This window comes from Neovison vison, chromosome 12 (assembly GCF_020171115.1).
Source record: "Neovison vison isolate M4711 chromosome 12, ASM_NN_V1, whole genome shotgun sequence".
NCBI lineage: Eukaryota > Metazoa > Chordata > Mammalia > Carnivora > Mustelidae > Neogale > Neogale vison.
In genome coordinates, this window is record NC_058102.1 from 79,205,682 (window position 1) to 79,225,801 (window position 20,120).

The 20,120-nt window shown below is 38.4% G+C and overlaps 1 protein-coding gene across 6 annotated transcripts in view; it reads left to right on the forward strand.

Annotated features, from left to right (window-relative positions):
- The window catches only part of PPHLN1 (periphilin 1), a 160,860-nt gene that overhangs the window by 63,846 nt on the left and 76,894 nt on the right, over nt 1-20,120 (forward strand). For 4 of the 6 annotated variants that reach the window (XM_044228674.1, XM_044228671.1, XM_044228675.1 and 1 more), the window contains 2 exons: nt 1,662-1,718; nt 4,128-4,207. In XM_044228674.1, coding sequence (XP_044084609.1) covers nt 1,662-1,718; nt 4,128-4,207 — 137 coding nt within the window. The remainder of the gene's footprint in view (nt 1-1,661; nt 1,719-4,127; nt 4,208-20,120) is intronic. The other 2 variants (XM_044228673.1, XM_044228676.1) reach the window with 1 other exon arrangement.

Genomic DNA, 20,120 nt, shown 5'->3' on the forward strand with positions numbered 1-20,120 from the left:
GGAATCTGCAATTTGAGCTGGGTTCAGCTGGGTGGTTTTATTGGTCCATTAAGATATTATTAAATAGCCCAGCCCTGTTTTTTATGGGTAGGAATCTGTAGTTAAGTGTAGTAATTCCTGCAATATCTCTGAAATTTGGTATTGAAATCAATAAACAGCAGCAGTGGTGCACTGGTAAACTAACTCTTTAGGAGAAAAACACATGATTTCTGGCATTTGCCATGGAGTGAATACTACCGTAATGACTGATCTCAGGTTACTGATGTGGAGTGACTTGGAGTTTGGAAGAGATGCGGGCAAGTCACTCTCATCAACTAATATGAGCCATCCTGATTCCAGACACTCTTGGGAAATACTAGTGTTCTCATTTCTTGATCTACAAAGAATGGGAGACAAATTACAAAATAAACATGTGATAAAACAGGAGTAAGTAAATGGGTAAGGAATTTTTTTGTAAAAGAAACATGAAAGTAAAAGAATAAATGCCAGTGTGAAGGCTCTGAACTGTTGCTGAGATGAATAAGGATTTGGCTAAAACAAAGAGAAGTGTTCAGTAATAGATAAAAACAGATCAGCTGCTCAGGAGAAACAAAAATTGTCTTGATAACAGAGAGATCAGTGACCCAGGGGAGAAGGTTATTTAACAACATTCTTACAGAACTAGGTTGGTAATATTTGCACATTTCTTGAAATATATATTTTTCTTGAAATATTTTTTTAATACAGGGTGGTTGCTAATAGTGCCAAAACAATTCTCAGGGGGAAAAAAGTAGAATTGGCAATTTGGAATCTATATAGGAAAATTTGAAGTGTTAAGGAATGTTCGTCTTAATGGAAAGATATCTATTAGTATATTTAAGCTACTTAAAGAGTTAAGTACACATGTGTCACTAAGAGTTTGCAGGTAAGGAAGCTAACAAAATCTTTACAAGATTGTAAATATGGGACAATTAGGGATTCTATCAAGACAGTAGTGGATTTGTTTATAAAGAAAATCCATATATGAGAGAGTTTGTATAAAAAGTAGCAAGATTTTTTAAACAAAGCAAGATTTAGTAATGGGTTACTTTTGAGAGCAAGACTCAGAATGACTCCTTGCAGATAGCTAGCTGTAAGCCTAGGAAACAGATATGATATGCCATGAAAATTTTACCAGTATTCCTTTTGATTTCTAGTGATGATTCATCTTTCTTTCTTGATTGTGTGTGTACGCACACATGCATGTGTGCGCGTGCGTGTGCGCACATGTGCATGTGTGATTCTTGAACCAATCCTTTGCTGACTTCATGAAGATTAGAATAGGTGCTTAAAGTGATGAGTAAGACCTGATCCTTACCTTCAACTTTTGGTGTCTTATATGATCCTTTTCTCATTCCTTTCTGCTCCTGTTGTCTATGGTTAGCCTAATCTTAACACTTCATTGTTGTTGGACCCAATTAGCTTCTAATCTTAGAAACAGAAATTTTCTCCTGTTCTGTTATTACTCTTGAGTGGTGGTTGCTCAGGCATCTCGATTTGAAGACAGGGTAGGAAAGAGTTTAGGGTCACCAGCAAATGCTCAGAAGTTCATGTTCTTATCACTCCTACTTCTGGGTTCTTCTCTTGTCACTCCTGGGCACAGAGGTGATGGTGTTAATTCCTTCTTGCCCACCTTTCCCTAGAGTCCATCCGTGCTGGTGCCTCCTACAAACGGCAGAATGAAGGAAATCCAGAAAGAGGTGAGTTTTGAGCTAGATTTTGATTTGGGATTGTGAAGGGGTGGGGGACTTGAATTGATAGAGGTTACAGAAATGGGAAAATTGTATACCTGCTTCATTAGTCTTTAGTTGGAACCAGAGTTTAATAGTAGTAGATCCAGGTATTAGGATTGTGAGTTGCTTGGCTGGTCAGGAATAGCCACCTCAAAGGAGATTGAGATTTGTAGAACAAACAAATCTGACAGGCCTGGACAACAGTAGGATTAGGCGATTTCTTTTTACCTTTTCTGTGCTCTTTCTGCTGCCATCTGTAGTGTCCTTTTTCTTTATCCTTTGCTTCTTGCCTGTCCCTGCCCTTCATGCAACAGGTATCTATGAATATATGTGGATATATGATATACTACCTGCTCTACCCTTCAGTATTCCTTTGCTTCTGCACACTGAGAAATCTGCTTGATTTAGCCCTTATGCAGCTAAAATCAGGAAAGATTCTAAAACTACATTTGGTGCACTATACTTGACATACCTGTAGTGCTGATGTGTTTGTGTAAGATTTTGCTAAGTAAGAGATTAACAGCTGCTTATTCTGTGTCTAGCTGCTATGTGTTGTGATTGAGCCTGTAATTATGCCTTTAATTAGCATAGTTCAATGTGCTGATTGGTTGAGCTCCTCACTTTTTTTTAAGGAATTGCTTATCTGAATAGAATGGGGAGGTCCCTGTATCCTAAAGGTAGAAAAATAATTTATCTTTTCACCTAATTTTTGAGTACTTATTCTTTTCTTAAAGGACTTGAGCAGGGTAGCTCTGGATATTCAGAAATAAGCTATGATACTTGCACTTCTAGGAGCTTTTGTTGGAGTGGAATAGACTGACACTGTCACAATATGATGTGGAATTTGCCACATGTAACAGATACTGTAGGAATAACTAAAACTATGTTCTTAGTCATTTTGGGATGTAGTATTGCTTGGTATCTTACTTTTCATTTTTGAGGTCTACCAAGAACTTTTAAACTTACTGTGAAAGCCTCTTAATGATGCAAGTTAAAAGACTTGAAGGTTATGTCTTTTTATGAGACTGTTGGAGTTTCTGAGGTAGAATTCTGTGCCCAGAGCAACCTTGGTACTGTTGACAATTGAGTTTAGATAATTCTTTGTTTTGGGAAGCTGTCATGTGCATTTATAGAGGGTTTGAGCAACATCCCTAGCCTCCCCTTACTGTGTGCCAGTGGTGCTCTCCCACTTGGTGATAATGAAAAGCATCTACATGCGTTGCCTGATCTCCTTGAAGAGGTGAGAGGAGCATCTATAGAAAGGCTTTCCAGGTCTGCAGGCCATTTGATAGAGCTGATACTCACTATTGCCTTACGTGGTCAGAAGCCTTGAGGCTCTAGGCTCCTGCTAGCAATCTTGACCACAGCAGGAAGAGCTTCAGAGGCTTTTTGACTGAAGCTGGCTTTTGCTTCAGTTTCAAGGTTGTTTTATGTCTGCTTTTGCCCTTGACTGCTTTCTTGGCCATAACCCACTGGCTAGTGTTGACCAGCTTCTATGTCAATCCAAACTTGGTGCCACCTTCTCCTTTTCTCTGTAATTTAATTTTGTTAGTTTTTTTTTTTTTTAAGCAATTAAGAGTAGAGGATTTATATTTGACACATACAGATAATTTAATGAAATGTTTTTCTTTCAGTAACAACTCACAGTTATTTTTATGATTATATTTAACTAAAATAATTTTCTGTGTTGCACTGACTTAAGTAATATTTAAATCTAATCTATGGCTTAAGTTTCTGTAACAGTGGTATGCATATAGCACTGCAAAAGTGTCTGTAGTGACTAAAGATAAGGGTTAGTGACTACCTCACACAGACTTACTTTTGACCATTTAACAAATATTTGGGTACTTACTCATGCCAGGCATTAGGTTAGCACTCTAATTATAGTTTTCTAGTTTTTATTTTTATTTTTTAGACTAAATATTTCAGGATTATCTGCTAGATTTCCTACATGTCCCTTGCTTTGAGCTATCGTTTAATTAGCTAGTTTTCTTTGTGGCATTTATATAATAACTACTTTTGAAAATTTATTGTGATAAATCAAAAGTTAGCTTTTAGGAAGGAGGATGCAGCATTTATGATTTTAGTCTTTTCCCGTTCTTGATGTCTCAGTGGTTCTGTGTTTGGTAACTGGCATTTACGTGGCCTAGATTGGCACATCCAGTGTCCATTGGTTCTAGGTTACTTGGAATTTTTTTATGGTACCTTGCCTCTGAGAGACATAGGTAGATTTAGATACTAAAGGATTTAATTTAATGATGAAGACTTCAGTACTAAAATAAGTGTATGACACCCTTCTCATTTATTTAATTGCAGAATCCCTCTAAACTGAAAACAAATGAGCTAGAAAATTGCATTTTATTTTTTCTTGTATAGGTAAAGAGAGACCTGTTCAGTCTTTGAAAACATCAAGAGACACTTCACCCTCAAGTTCTTCAGCAGTTCCTTCATCAAAGGTTTGTTATGTCTTTAAAATCAATTTAAAGAGGAATCACAAAGTAAAGGAAATGCACTGTGAGGTATAGATAATGTTATTCTTCACTGTCAAATCAAATGAGGGTAACTTGCTTCATTTAAAACTTAAATCATGGGGTGCCTGGGTGGCTCAGTCAGTAAAGATCTGACTCTTAGTTTTGGCTTAGGTCATGATCTCATGGGTCAAGGGATCGAGCCCCGAATAGGGCTCTGTGCTCAGCAGGGAGTCTGCTTGAAGATTCTCTCCCTGCCCCTCCCCCAACTCATGCACTTGTTCTCTCTCTCTTTCTCAAATAAATAAATCTGTAAAGAAAACAAAACTGCAGGTGGAGTCCAAGATGGTAGAAGAGTAGGAGACCTTAGTTTTGTCAGGTCCAGGAATTCAGCTATATAGCTATCAAATCATTCTGAACTCTTACAAGGTCAACCAGAGATCTAAGAAAAGAATAGCTACAACTCTATGAATAGAAAAGTGACCACTTTCTGCAAGGTAGGAGGTGCAGAGAAGTGACTCTGAGGTGACGTATGGGAAGCTAAACCACCGGGGGGAGGAAGCTCCATAAGCTGGCATTGGAAAGTGATCGAATAGTGGACGTCAAAATCAAAACTTTTAGAAGTCTGCTTCAGTGAGAGATGTCCCTGCCTGAAAAACACTCAGGTGGTGAAACAGTTCAAAGTCCTAGGTAGGACAGTGTGGTTTCAGGATCCCCAGGGTTGTAATAAGACTGAGGGTGACTGAGAGTGGCAGAGCCCCCAGGCGTCAGAGTGAGGAAGCTAGCTACAATCTGCCAACCCAGGAGTGGGCTTTCAGGTTGGAGTTGCCATAAACTGTGAACTGTGGCACAGTCAGGTGACTGCTGTCTGAGCAGGGGCCCAGCAAGTGGCAGAGCCGGCAAGAATCTCCTTCCTCCCCTGAGAGGAGTGGCTCAGGTGCACACTGCAGGAGTCTGCAGGGTTTTGAGACTTAAAACTGGGTTGCGTGCCTGAGAAACAGGGTTGCGTGCCTGCTAGGTCACAGTCTGGGTGAGTACGGAGTCCATGGAGACAGGAGTGATTGATTGCTTTTTCTTGAAGGCTCACTGAGGAGTGGGGCCTCGAGCTTTTGGCTCCGGGGCTGGAGATTGAGGGGCTGCCATTTTTATTCTCACCCTCTAAAGCTACACATAAAGCATTCAGGGAACAAAAGCCAGGTTGAGCAATCCAGAGCTACTTACTTAGTCTGCCCCCTGGCAAGAGTGGTTGCAGTTCTACTCCGGCCAAAGACACCTGAGAATCAGGGCAAAAGGCCCCATACCCAGAAGATCAGCAGGAACATGCTGCTAAGACCAAATTTACTGAACTTGCAAAACTGCAAAACTCCAGCACTAGGGGAAAATAGTATATAGAATTAATGGTTTTTTCCCAATGGTTCCTTAGTCATTTAATTTATATATTTTTTTCCTCTTTCCTTTTTCAGTCAATTTCCTATTTTATCAACTTTTTAAAAAATCTTTTTTTTTTTTTAAAGATTTTATTTATTTATTTGACAGAGAAAGATCACAAGTAGGCAGAGAGAGCGAGAGGGAAGCAGGCTCCCCACTGAGCAGGGAGCCTGATGTGGGACTCGATCCCAGGACCCTGAGATCATGACTGAGCTGAAGGTAGCGGCTTAACTCACTGAGCCACCCAGGTGCCGCTAAAAAATCTTTTATAATTTTCATTTTTACAGTTACATTCTATCATTTTCTTTAATTTTATTTTTATATATACATAAGTTTTTTTTCTTTACAGTTTTGGGATGCAGATTCTTCTAACAGACCAAAATACATGTAGAATCTAGTGTACGGCTCTGTTCTTTTCACTTGTCTGATCATATTCTTTCTTCTCTCCTTCTTTTTCTTCTTTTTTTTTGCTAAAATATTCTTAGATTTTCATCTTTATAATAAAATTCTATCCTTTCAATTTATTATATATAAGTTTTTCTTTACAATTTTGGTTTAGTGCATATTTGCACTTTTTTTTACACCTTGTTTTTACAACATATTTATGTTTTTGCACTTTTTTTTTTTAACAACATATTTATTGTACCTTCTTCTAACAAACAGACCACAATACACCTAGGATATAGTGTATTGCTCTGTTCTGTTCACCTATCTGTTTATATTCCTCCTTTTTTCTTTTTTTGTTTTTTGTCTTTTGATTTTAATTTGTACAGTTACATTCTATTCTTTCATTGTATTTAATTTTACTTTTGTATGTAGGTAAGTTTTTCTTCTGTTACAATTTTGAGATCTAGTCTGTCTTTTTCTTTCTTTCTTTCTTAAGCATTTATTTATTTGAGAGAGAGAGAGAGAGAGCACAGAGAAGAAGGAGAAGCAAGCTCCCTGCTCAGGGCTTGATTCCAGGACCCTGGGATTGTGACCTGAGCCAAAGGCAGCGGCTTAAACAACTGAGCCACCCAGGAGCCCCAAGCGATCTAGTTTTCTATGAAGCAAGCAAAAATACACACAGGATCCAGTATATTGCTCTGTTCTGTTCACCTGTCTGAATATCTCTCTCTTTCTTTCTTTCTTTTTCTCCCCCCCTAGTTTTGGGTCTCGTCTGATTTGTTTAGTATATTTCTCTGGGGCTGTTGCTGCCATTTCAGTATTTTGTTCTCTTGTTAATCTATTCTTCTTTGGCAAGAATGATAAGACCAAAAAACCCACTTCAAAAAAGAGAACAAGAGGCAGTACTGAAATTCCAGTGACCTAAACAGTGTGTATATAAGTAAGGTGACAGAACTAGAGTTCAGAATAATAACTATAAAAAGATACTAGCTGGGCTTGAGTGAGTAGAGCATAGAGAACACTAGAGACTCCCTTTCTAGAGAAATTAAAGACCTAAAATCTAATCAGGTTGCACTAAAAAAGCTTATTAATGAGATGCAGTAAAAAGTGGAGTCTCTGACTGCTAGGATAAATGAGACAGAAGAGAGAATTAGTGATATAGAAGACAAAATGATGGAGAATAAGGAAGCTGAGAAAAATAACTGAGATAAACAACTACTGGATCAGGAGGGAAGAATTTGAGAGATAAGTGGTATCATAAAGCAAAATAATACTGGAATAATTGGGATCCCAGAAGAAGAGGAAAGAGAGCTACAGGGGCAGAAGGTATATTGGTACATATTATAGTGGAGAACTTCCCTAATCTGGGGAACGAAACAGGCATTCAAGTCCAGGAGGCACAGAGAACTCCCCTCAAAAATCAATAAAAATAGATTAACACACCAACATATAGTTGTGAAACTTGCATAGCTGTGAGTCCAAGAGATAATCCTGAAAGCAGCTCGGGGCAAGACATCTGTAACCTACAAGGGTGGAAACATTACTCTGGCAGAAGACATATCCACAGAGACTTGGCAGGCCAGAAAAGACTGGCATGATATATTCAGGGTGCTAAATGAGAAAACTAACCACCCAAGAGTACTTTATCCAGCTCGGATGTCATTCAGAACAGAAGGAGAGATAAAAAGCTTCAGGAAAAATAGAAACTAAAAGAATTTCTGATCACTAAACCAGCCCTGAAGGAAATATTAAGAGATCCTTTAAGTGAAGAGAGAGCTCAAAAATGACAGAGACCAGGAAGGAATAGAGACAGTTTACAGAAACAGTGACTTTAATGGTAATACAATGGTACTAAATTCAAATCTTTCAATAGTTACTCTGAATGTAAGTGGATTAATGCCTCTATCAAAAGACATAGGGTATGGAGATTAGATAAAAAAGCAAGACCCATTGATAATACTTTCTGAAGGAGACTCATTTTAGACCCCGAAACACCTCCAGATTGAATGTGAGGGGGTAGAAAACCACTTATCATGCTAATGGACATGAAAAGAAAGTTAGGGTTGCAATCCTTATATCAGACAAATTAGATTTTAAACCAAAGACTATAATAGATGAGGAAGTACACTGTATCATAATTAAAGGGTCTATCCAAAAAGATCTAACAGTTTTAAGTATTTATGCTCCTAACATGGGAGCAACCAGTTATATAAATCAGTTAGTAATAAAATTAAAGAAACGCATCAACATGGGACGCCTGGGTGGCTCAGTTGGTTGGACGACTGCCTTCGGCTCAGGGCGTGATCCTGGAGTCCCGGGATCGAGTCCCGCATCAGGCTCCCAGCTCCATGGGGAGTCTGCTTCGCTCTCTGACCTTCTCCTCGCTCGTGCTCTCTCTCACTGTCTCTCTCTCTCAAATAAATAAATAAAATCTTTAAAAAAAAAAAAAGAAAAAAAAAGAAACGCATCAACAATAATACAATAATAGTATGGGACTTAAACACCCCACTCACAGCAATAGACAGATCATCTAAGCAGAAGATCAACAAGGAAACAAAGACTTTGAATGGCACACTGGACCAGATGGGCTTCACAGATATATTCAGAACATTCCATCCCAAAGCAGCGGAATAAACATTCTTCTCGAGTGCACATGAAACATTCTCCATAGATCACATCTTGGGTCACAAACCAGGTCTCAGCTGGTACCAAAAGCTTGGGATCATTTCCTGCATATTTTTGGACCACAATGCTTTGAAACTTGAACTCAACCATAAGTGGAAATTTGGAAAGAAGTCAAATACATGGAGGCTAAAGAGCATCCTACTAAAGAATGAATGGGTCCACCAGGAAATTAAGGACTTAAATTCATGGAAACAAATGAAAATGAAAACAAAATTATTAGTTTTGCTGAATCCTTTGGGATGCAGCAAAGGCAGTCCTAAGAGGGAAGCATATACCAATACAAGCCTTTCTCAAGAAACAACATAGGGCTCAAATATAAACCTAACCTTACTCTTAAAGGAATTGGAGAAAGAACAGCAAATAAAGCCCAAACCCAGCAGGAGAAGAGAAATAATAAACTTCAGAGCAGAAATCAATGAAATAGAAACAAAAACAATAGTAGAACAGATCAATGAAACTAGGAGCTTGGTTCTTTGAAAGAATTGAAAGATTGATAAACCCCTGGCCAGCCATATCAAAAAGAAAAGAGAAAGGACCCAAATGAATATGAAAGAAGGAGGAGAGATCGCAAGCAACACCAAGGAAACGCTGTTTTAAGAGCATATTGTGAGCAAGTTCATACCAGCAAATTAGGCAGTCTGGAAGAAATGGGTACATTCTTGGAGATATATAAACCATCAAAACAGAAACAGAAAGAAACAGAAGACAAAACCTGAAGAGACCCATAACCAGTAAGGAAATTGAGTCAGTAAACACAAATCTCCCAACAAAAAAGAGTCCAGGGCCAGATGGCTTCCCAGGAGAATTCTACCAATCATTTAAAAAAGAATTAATACCTATTCTTTTGAAACAATTTAAAAAAATAGAAATGGAAGGCAAACTTTCACACTCCTTCCATGAGGCAGGCCAGCATTACCTTGGTCCCAAAACCAGACCAAGACCCCACCCAAAAGAATTACAGATCAATATCCCTGGTGAGCATGGATGTAAAAGTTCTCACGAAGACACTAGCCAGTAGGCTCCAGCAGTATATTAAAAGGATGATTTACAAGTTCCAGTTCCGGTGTGGGGAGTTTCATTCTTGGTGGTCAGTTGTCGCAGTTGGTGGGTATTAACTGAGCCAAGATGCTGTGGCAATCGTCAGATTGCCCACAGGACCATAAGTACTGCTTCACGCAGGCAGTTTGAAAATAAAGTTCCAGAGAAACAAAAGCTGTTCCAGGAGGATAATGGAATTCCAGTGCATCTAAAGGGTGGAGTAGCTGATGCCCTCCTGTATAGAGCTACTATGATGCTTACAGTTGGTAGAACAGCATATGCCATATATTAGCTAGCTATGGCTTCATTTCCCAAGAAGCAGGATTGACTTCAGTTTATCATCTCAGCAGACAGTTGGGTCAGTTTTGTTCAGCTCTCTATGGACCAGTAACTGTAAATAAATGAGTTATTTGGGGATCAGTATTTATTGACTCATACTAACTGCCACCAATAAAGCAGTCTTTACCATGATGAAAAAAAAAAAAGGATTATTCACTACACTACGTGGGGTTTTTTCCCCTGGGCTACAAGGGTGGTTCAACATCTGCATGTCCATCAGTGTGATACACTGCATAAATAAAAGAAAGGACAAGAACCATATGATCCTTTCAGTATATGCAGAAAAAGCATTTGACAAAGTACAGCTTCCTTCCTTTCTTTTTTTAAAAAAAGATTTTATTAATTTATTTATTTGACAGGTAGAAATCACAAGTAGGCAGAGAGGCAGGCAGCGGTTGGGGTGGGGGGAAGCAGGCTCCCCACTGAGCAGAGAACCCAATGCCGGACTTGATCCCAGGACCACAAGATCATGACCTGAGCTGAAGGCAGTGGCTTTTTTTTTTTTTTTTTAAAAGATTTTATTTATTTATTTGAGAGAGAGAGACAGTGAGAGAGAGCATGAGCGAGGAGAAGGTCAGAGAGCGAAGCAGACTCCCCATGGAGCTGGGAGCCTGATGTGGGACTCGATCCTGGGACTCCAGGATCACGCCCTGAGCCGAAGGCAGTCGTCCAACCAACTGAAACACCCAGGCGTCCCTGAAGGCAGTGGCTTAACCCACTGAGCCACCCAGGTGCCCCAGCTTCCTTTCTTGATTAAAACTCTTCACAAGGTAGGGAGATACATATATATATATATATATATAGTTATATAGTTATATAGATAGTTATATAGGGATATATAACTCAATATCATAAAAGCCATATATGAAAAGTCCACAGTGAATATCATTCTTAATGGGGAAAAACTGAGAGTTTTTCCCTTAAGGTCAGAGACATGGCAGGTATGTCCACTATTACCACTGCTGCTCAGCATAGTACTAGAAGTCGTAACCTCAGCAATTAGACACAAACAGAAATAAAAGACATCTGAATCAGCATAGAAGAAGTCAAACTCCCACTCTTTGCAGATGACTTGATACTATATATGGAAAACCCAAAAGACTCCACCAAAAAATTGCTAGAACTCATTTAGGAATTCAGCAAAGTGGCAAGCTATAAAATCAAAGCAAAGAAATCAGTTGCATTTCTATACACTAACAATGAGACAGAAGAAAGAGAAATTAAGGAGTCAGTCCCATTTACAATTGTACCAAAAACTGTAAGGTACTTAAGAATAAACCTAACCACAGAGGCAAAGGATCTGTACTCAGAAAATTATAGAATACTCATCAAAGAAATTGAGGAAGACAAAAAGAAATGGAAAAACCTTCCATGCTTATGGATTAGAAGAACAAATACTATTAAATTGTTTTTGCTACGTAGAGTGACTTATACATGCAGTACAATCCCTATCAAAATATCATCAGCTTTTTTCACAGAACTGGAACGTATAATCCTAAAATTTGTATGGAACCAGAAATGACCCCGATTAGCCAAAGAATATTGAAAAAGAAAACCAAAGCTGGTGGCATCAGAATTCAAGACGTCAAGCTGTATTACACAGCCGTAATCATCAAGACAGTATGGTACTGGCATAAAAACAGACACATAGATCGATGGAACAGAATAGCCCAGAAATGGACCTTCAGTTCTATGGTTAACTAATCTTTGACAAAGCAGGGAAGAATATCCAATGGAAAAAAAATAGTCTCTTCAACAAATGGTGTTAGGAAAATTGGATAGCCACATGCATGAAAAATGAAACTGGACCATTTTTCTTATACCATACACAAAATAAACTCAAAATGGATGAAAGACCTAAATGTGATACAGGAATCCATCCAAATCCTAGAGGAGAACACAGGCAGCAATCTCTGTGACCTTAGATGCAGCAACTCCTTGCTAGATATGTCTCCAGAAGCAAGGGAAAGAAAAGCAAAAATGAACTATTGTTACTTCATTAAGATAAAAAGTTTTTGTATACCAAAGGAAACAGTAGACAACACCAAAAGACAGCCGACAGAATGCAGAAGGATCTTTGCCAAGTGTCTTACCAGTTAAAGGGCTAGTATCCAAAATCTATAAAGAACTTCTCAAACTCAACACCCAAAGAACAAATAATTCAATCAGGAGATCGGCAGAAAACACAAACAGATATTTCTCCAAAGAAGACATACAAACGGCCAACAGTCACATGAAAAACTGCTCAGCATCACTCATCATCAGGGAAATGCAAATCAAAACCACAATGAGTAAGATGCCTAGGATACCTAAGAATCTCACCAGTAAGGATGGCTAAAATTAAAAAAAAAAAACCAAACAAAAAAAACTTTATTTATTTGACAGATCACAAGTAGGCAGAGAGGCAGGCAGAAAGGGAGGGGGAAGCAGATGCCCCGCAGAGCAGAGAGCCTGATGTGGGGCTGGATCCCAGGACCCTGAGATCATGACCTGAGCTGAAGGCAGAGGCTTAACCCCCTGAGCCACCCAGGAACTCCCAGATGGCTAAAATGAAGAAGTTAGGAAACTATAGGTGTTGGTGAGGATATGGAGAAAGGGGAGCCCTCTTGGAAAACAGTATGGAGGTTCCTCAAAAAGTTGAAAATAAAGCTACCCTATGATGCAGCTGTCATATTACTAGGTATGTAACCCAGTGATACAAATGTATTAATCCAAAGGGGCACATGCCCCCCAATGTTTACAGCAGCAATTTCCACAATAGCCAAACTATGGAAAGAGTCCAGATGTCCATCTACAGATTAAATGGATAAAGAAAATGTGGTATGTGTGTGTATATGTGTGTGTGTGTGTGTGTGTGTGTGTGTTTGTGTGTGTGTGTGTATAAAATGAAATACTACTCAGAAATAAAAATATTGAAATCTTGCCATTTGCAATGTCTTGGATGGAACTAGAAGGTATTAGGATAAGTGAAATAAGTTAATCAGAGAAAGACAATTATATGATCTCACTGATATGTGAAATTTAATAAACAAGGCAGAGAATCATAGGGGAAGAGAGGAAAAAATAAAACAATACGAAATCAGAGAGGGGGAAAAAACATAAACTCTTAATCATAGGATGCAAACTGAGGGTTTCTGGAGGGAAGAAGGGTGGGGGGATGGGATAACCAGTTGTTGGACATTAAGGAGGCCTTGTGATGTAATGAGCACTGGGTATTATATAAGACTGTTGAATCACTGACCTCTACATCTGAAACTAATGGTACATTATATGTTAATTGATCTTAAAGTACAAAAATGACCAAAAAAATAAAATAGTTATAAAAAGAAAAAAGTACTGTTGACCCTTGAACAACATAGGGGTTGTGAGTACTGACCTCCAGTGCAGTCAAAAATTCATACATAAATTTTGGCTCCCCTTAACTACTTATAGCCTGCTGTCAACTGGAATCCTAACTGATTATATCAATTAACATATTTTGTATGCTATATATATTATACACTATATTCTTGCAGTAAAGTTAGTTAGAAAAAAAGAAAATGTTACAAAAATCATAAGAGAGAGGCACCTGGGTGGTTAAGTAGGTTATGCATGTGCCTTCAGCTTAGGTCATGTTCCCCGGGTTCTGAGATTGAGGCCCACATTCAGCACCCTGCTCAGTGGGGAGCCTGCTCCCTCTCTCTTTGTTGCTTTCCCGCTTGTGCTCTCCCTTTTCTCTCTCTCTCTCAAATAAATAAAATCTTAAAAGTCATAAGAGAAATGCATTTATAGTAATGAATAGTAAAAAATCCACATATAAGTGGACCTACAGAGTTCAAACCTGTGTTGTTCATGGGTCCACTGTAGAGATACAGGAAAATAATTAAAAAAACCCAAAAGTTGAATCTTTTTTTTTTCTTTTTAAAGATTTTTTATTTATTTATTTGACAGACAGAGAGAGAGATGACAAGTAGGCAGAGAAGCAGGCAGAGAGAGGGGGAAGCAGGCTCCCCGCTGAGCAGAGAACCCGATGTGGGGCTTGATGCCAGGACCCTGAGATCATGACCCGAGCTGAATCAGAGGCTTAAACCACTGAGCCACCCAGGCGCCCCCAAAACTTGAATCTTAAGTAACCACAACTTGAATGTAGCTACCAGAAAAATGAACAGTTTTCTCATATTATTTTCTCCACAGGGCATGCTAAAATTAATATTTAATTTCAGTCATTACTCATTTTGACCATAACAAGGTGGGAATGAATATTCATATGGGGCATATTTGATAGACTGTGCTTTTATTTTAGGAGGGGTGTGTATAGTCAGAGACCTAATATTTATTGTATAACTACCTGATTCTAGTTACTATAGTAAATATTTTTTTCTCTTATTCATACAGAAATCCCCTAGTATAATTAGATATATATATCTCCGTTTTATAGAAAATGTTCAGGGGTACCTGGGTGGCCCAGTGGTTTAGGCCTCTGCCTTTGGCTCAGGTCATGATCTCTGGGTCCTAGGATCGAGCCCCACATCAGGCTCTCTGCTCAGCAGGGAGCCTACTTCCCCTCTCTCTCTGCCTGCCTCTCTGCCTGCTTGTGATCTCTCTCTTTTGTCAAATAAATAAAATCTTTTTTTAAATTAAATTTTATTTTTTTCAGTGTTCCAGAATCATTGTTTATGCACCATACCCAGTGGTCCATGTAATACGTGCCCTCCATAATACCCACCAGTAGCTTCACCCAACCTCCCACTCCCTCCCCTCCAAAACCCTCAGTTTGTTTCTCAGAGTTCACAGTCTCTCATGGTTTGTCTCCCCCTCTGATTTCCCCTAATTCACTTCTCCTCTCCATCTTCCAATGTCCTCCGTGTTATTCCTTATGCACCACAAGTAAGTGCGACCATATGATAAATGACTCTCTCTGCTTGACTTATTTCACTCACCGTAATCTCTTCCAATCCCGTTTATGTTGATACATAAGGTGGGTATTCATCCTTTCTGATGGAGGCATAATACTTCATTGTATAATGGACCATATCTTTATCTATTCATCCATCGAAGGGCATCTTGGTTCTTTCCACAGTTTGGCAACTGTGGCCATTGCTGCTATGAACATTGGGGTACAGGTGGCCCTTCTTTTCACTACATCTGTATCTTTGGGGTAAATACCCAAATACTGCAATCACAGGGTCATAGGGTAGCTCTATTTTTAATTTTTTGAGGAATCTCCACACTTGTTTTCCAAGGTGGCTGCACCAACTTGCATTCCCACCAACAGTGTAAGAAGGTTCCCCTTTCTCCACATCCTCTCCAACTCTCGTTGTTTACTGTTTTACTAATTTTGGCCATTCTGACTGGTGTAAGGTGGTATCTCAGTGTGGTTTTGATTTGAATCTCCCTGATAGCTAATGCTGATGAACATTTTTTCATGTGTCTGTTAGCCATTTGTGTATCTTCTTTGCAGAAGTGTCTATTCATGTCTTCTGCCCATTTTGTGATTATCTGTTTTGTGTGTTGAGTTTGAGGAGTTCTTTATAGATCTTGGATATCAGCCCTTTGTCTGTAGCATGATTTGTGAATATCTTCTCCATTCTGTGGGTTGCCTCTTTGTTTTGTTGACTGTTTCTTTTGCTGTGCAGAAGCTTTTGATCTTGATGAAGTCCCAAAAGTTCATTTTCGTTTTTGTTTCCTTTGTCTTTGGAGACATACCTTGAAAGAAGTTGCTGTGGCTCATGTTGAAGAGGTTACTGCCTGTGTTCTCCTCTAGGATTTTGATAGATTCCTGCCTTATGTTGAGGTTTTTTTTATCCATTTCGAGTTTATCTTTGTGTATGGTGTAAGGGAATTGTCGAGTTTCATTCTTCTACACATAGCTGTCCACAATTTTCCCAGCACCATTTCTTGAAGAGACTTTTTTCCACTTTATATTTTTTCCTGCTTTGTTGAAGATTATTTGACCATAGAGTTGAGGGCCCATATCTGGGCTTTCTACTCTGTTCCACTGGCCTATGTGCCTGTTTTTGTGCCAGTACCATGCTGTCTTCATGATCACAGCTTTGTAGTAAAGCTTGAAATCAGGCAACGTGATACCCCCAGTTTTTTTTTTTTTAATCTTTTTCAACATTTCCTTAGCAATTCGGGGTCTCTTCTGGTTCCATACAAATTTTATGTTTGTTCGTTCCAGCTCTTAAAAATTCCAGTAGAATTTTGATCAGGATGGCATTGAAAGTATAGATTGCTCTCGGCAGTATAGACATTTTAACAGTGTTTAGTCTTCTGATCCATGAGCATGGAATGGTCTTCCATCTTTTTGTCTTCTTCAATTTCTTTCATGAGTGTTCCATACTTCCTCGAGTACAGATCCTTTACCTCTTTGGTTAGGTTTATTCCCAGGTTCCCAGGTATCTTATGGTTCTTGGTACTATAGTAAGTGGAATCGATTCTCTGATTTCTCTTTCTATATTTTCATTGTTGGTGTATAAGAAAGCGATTGCTTTGTGTACATTGATTTTTGTATTCTGTCATATTACTGAATTGCTGTATAAGTTCTAGTAGTTTAGGGGTGGAGTCTTTTGGGTTTTCCATATAAAGTATCATGTCATCTGCAAAGAGAGAGAGTTTGACGTCTTCTTTGCCAATTTGAATACCTTTTATTTCTTTTTGTTGTCTGGTTGCTGTTGCTAGGACTTCTAGCACTATGTTGAACAACAGTGGTGAAAGTGGACATCCTTATCATGTTCCTGATCTCAAAGGGAATGCTGTCAGCTTCTCCCCATTACGGATGATATTCACTGTGGGTTTTTCATAGATAGATTTTATGAAGTTGAGGAATGCTCCATATAAGATCCTTATACTTTGAATTGTTTTAATCAGGAACAGATGCTATATTTGTCAAATGCTTTTTCTGCCTCAATTGAGAGGACCATGCGGTTCTTCTCTCTTCTCTTACTGATTTGTTTTATCACATTGATTTGCAAATGTTGAACCACCCTTACATCCCATGGATAAATCCCACCTGGTCATGGTGGATAATCTTTTTAATTTACTGTTGGATCGTATTAGCTAGGATCTTGTTGAGAATCTGGGGATTGAGCCCCACATTAGGCTCTCTGCTTGGCAGGGAGCCTGCTTTCCCCTCTGTCTCTGCCTGCCTCTCTGCCTACTTGTGATTTCTTTCTCTGTCAAATAAATAAAAAAAAATCTTAAAAAAAAAAAGATGTTCAGAAGTGAAATAATTTTCTTAAATTAAATTAAAGAATATTATAGGCCAGTATCTCTGATGAATACAGATGTGGTAATCTGCAATAAAATATTACTGTATAAAATTCCATAGCACATTAAAAGGATCATACACCATGATCACATGGGATTTATTCCAGCGATGCAAGGATCGTTTGGTATCCACAAATCAATCAGTGTGATATATTGCATTAACAAAATGAAGGTTAAAAATGTATGATCATCTCAATAGATGCAAAAAAACCCCCATTTGACAGAATTCCACACCCATTCATGCTAAAAACTCTGAATAGACTGGGTATTGATGGAATATACCTCAACAATTAAAGGTCTGATATGACAAGCGAAGAGCTAACATTATACTTAGTGGTAAAAAACTGAACGCTTTACCTCAAAGATCAGGAACAAAATAGCTGGTCTACTCTTGTCACTTCTAACCAGCATAGAACCAGAAGTCCTGGCCAGAATAGTTAGGCAAGAAAAAGAAAAAGAAATAAAAAGCATCCAAATCGGAAAGGGAGAAGTAAGTCTGTCTTTTTTTGGTGACATTTTTAAATATTGAAAACCATAAAGTGTCAACTAAACAGCTGTTAGAATTAATATATAAATTCAGTAAAGTTTTGGGATTCAAAATCAATATGCAAAGGTTAGTTGCGTTTCTATACAGCAATTATAAACTATCAAAAAGTGAAGTTAAGAAAACATTTCCATTTACAATAGCATGAAAAAGAAAATATTTCGGAGTAAATTTAATCACAGAGGTGAAACACCTTTATGCTGAAAATTTTAAAACATTGATGAAAGAAGTTGAAGAAGACACAAATGAATGGAAAGATAATCCATGTTCATGGATTGGAATGATTAATATTCTTAAAATGTCCATACTACTCAAAGCAGTCTACAGATTCTGGGCAATTCTTATCAAAAAACCAATGGCAGGGACGCCTGGGTGGCTCAGTGGGTTAGGCCGCTGCCTTCAGCTCAGGTCATGATCTCAGGGTCCTGGGATCGAGTCCCGCATCGGGCTCTCTTCTCAGCAGGGAGCCTGCTTCCCTTCCTCTCTCTCTCTGCCTGCCTCTCCATCTACTTGTGATTTCTCTCTGTCAAATAAATAAATAAAATCTTTAAAAAAAAAAAAAAAAAAAACCAATGGCATTTTTCACAGAACTAGAACAAATCGACCTAAAATTTGTATGGAATCACAGAAGACCCCAAATGACCAAAGCAGTTTTAAGAAGAGCAAAGATGGAGGCATCATGCTTCTTGATTTCAAACTATATTACAAAGCTGTAGTTATCCCAACAGTATGGTATTGGCATAAAAACAGACATATCAATCAATGGAAAAGAATAGAGACCTCAGAAGTAAACCCATGCATATATGGTCAATGAATTTACAGTGCAGGAGCCAAGAGTATATAATAGGAAAAAGGGTAGTCTTTTCAATAAATAGTGTTGGGAAAACTGAGCAACATACAACATAATGAAACTGGACCCCTAGTTTACACCATATATGAAATCAACTCCAAGTGGATTAAAGACTTGAAAGTAAGACCTAAAACATTAGAAGACCTAGAAGAAAACATAGGTGGTCAGTTCTCTGGCATCAGTCTTGGCAATGAGTTTTTTAGATTTAACACCAAAAGCAGAGGCAGCAAAAGCAAAAATAAACAAGTGGGATCACTTTAAAGTAAAAAGCTTCTGCACAGCAAAGGAAAACAGTCAACAAAATGAAAAAAGCAACCTAAAGACTGGTAGAAAATATTTACAAATCATGAATCTGATAAGGGGTTATTATCTAAAGTATATGAAGAACTTACACAGCTCAATAGCAAAAAAATCAAGCAGTCCAATTAAAAATTGAGCAATGGAACTAAAGAGACATTTTTCTTCAAGGAAGACATACAAATGGCCAAGAGGTATACAAAAAGGTACTTAACATCACTAATTATCTGGGAAATAGAAATCAAAACTATAGTGAGATATCATCTCAACGGCTGTTAGAATGACTATCGTCAAAAAGATGAGGTAACAAATGTTTGTGAGGGTGTGGAGGAAAGGGAACCCTTGTGCACTGTTGGTAGGAATGTAAATTTGTGTAGCCACTATGGAAAACAGCATGGGGATTCCTCAAAAAAGTAAAAATAGGACTGTCATATGATCCAGAAATCCCATATCTGGGTATATATCCAAAGGTAATGAAAAGAGGATATCAAATGCTGTTTATTGCAGCATTATTCATAGTAACCAAGACCTGAAAACAACCTAAGTGTCCTTCTACAGATAAATGAATACAGAAGATGTGGTATATATACACAGTGGAATATACTGAACTCTGAGAAAGGACATCCTAGCATTTGTGACAAAATGGATGGACCTTATTATGATGATAAGCCAGTTAGAGAAAGATTAAGTACTGTATTTCACTTAGATGTGGAATCTAAAGTGGCACCTGGGTGACTCAGTTAAGCGTCTGCCTCGGGCTCAGGTCATGATCTTGGAGTCCAGTGTCAGGCTCCTTGCTCAGCAGGGAGCCTGCCTCTCCCTCTCCTTCTTCCCCTGCTCTTGCTTTCTCTCGTTTTCAAGTAAATAAATAAAATCTTTTAAAAAAATGTGGAATCTAAAAAAGCTGAATTCATAGGAACAGATTAGTGGTCAGTAGGGGCTAGGAGTTGAGGGAAAAGGGGAGGAGATATTGGTCAGAGTATAAATTTCCATCTGTATGATGGTAAGTTCTGGAGATCTAATGTACAGCTTAGTGATTATAGTTAATAGTACTGTATACTTAAAATTTGCTAAGAGATCTTAAA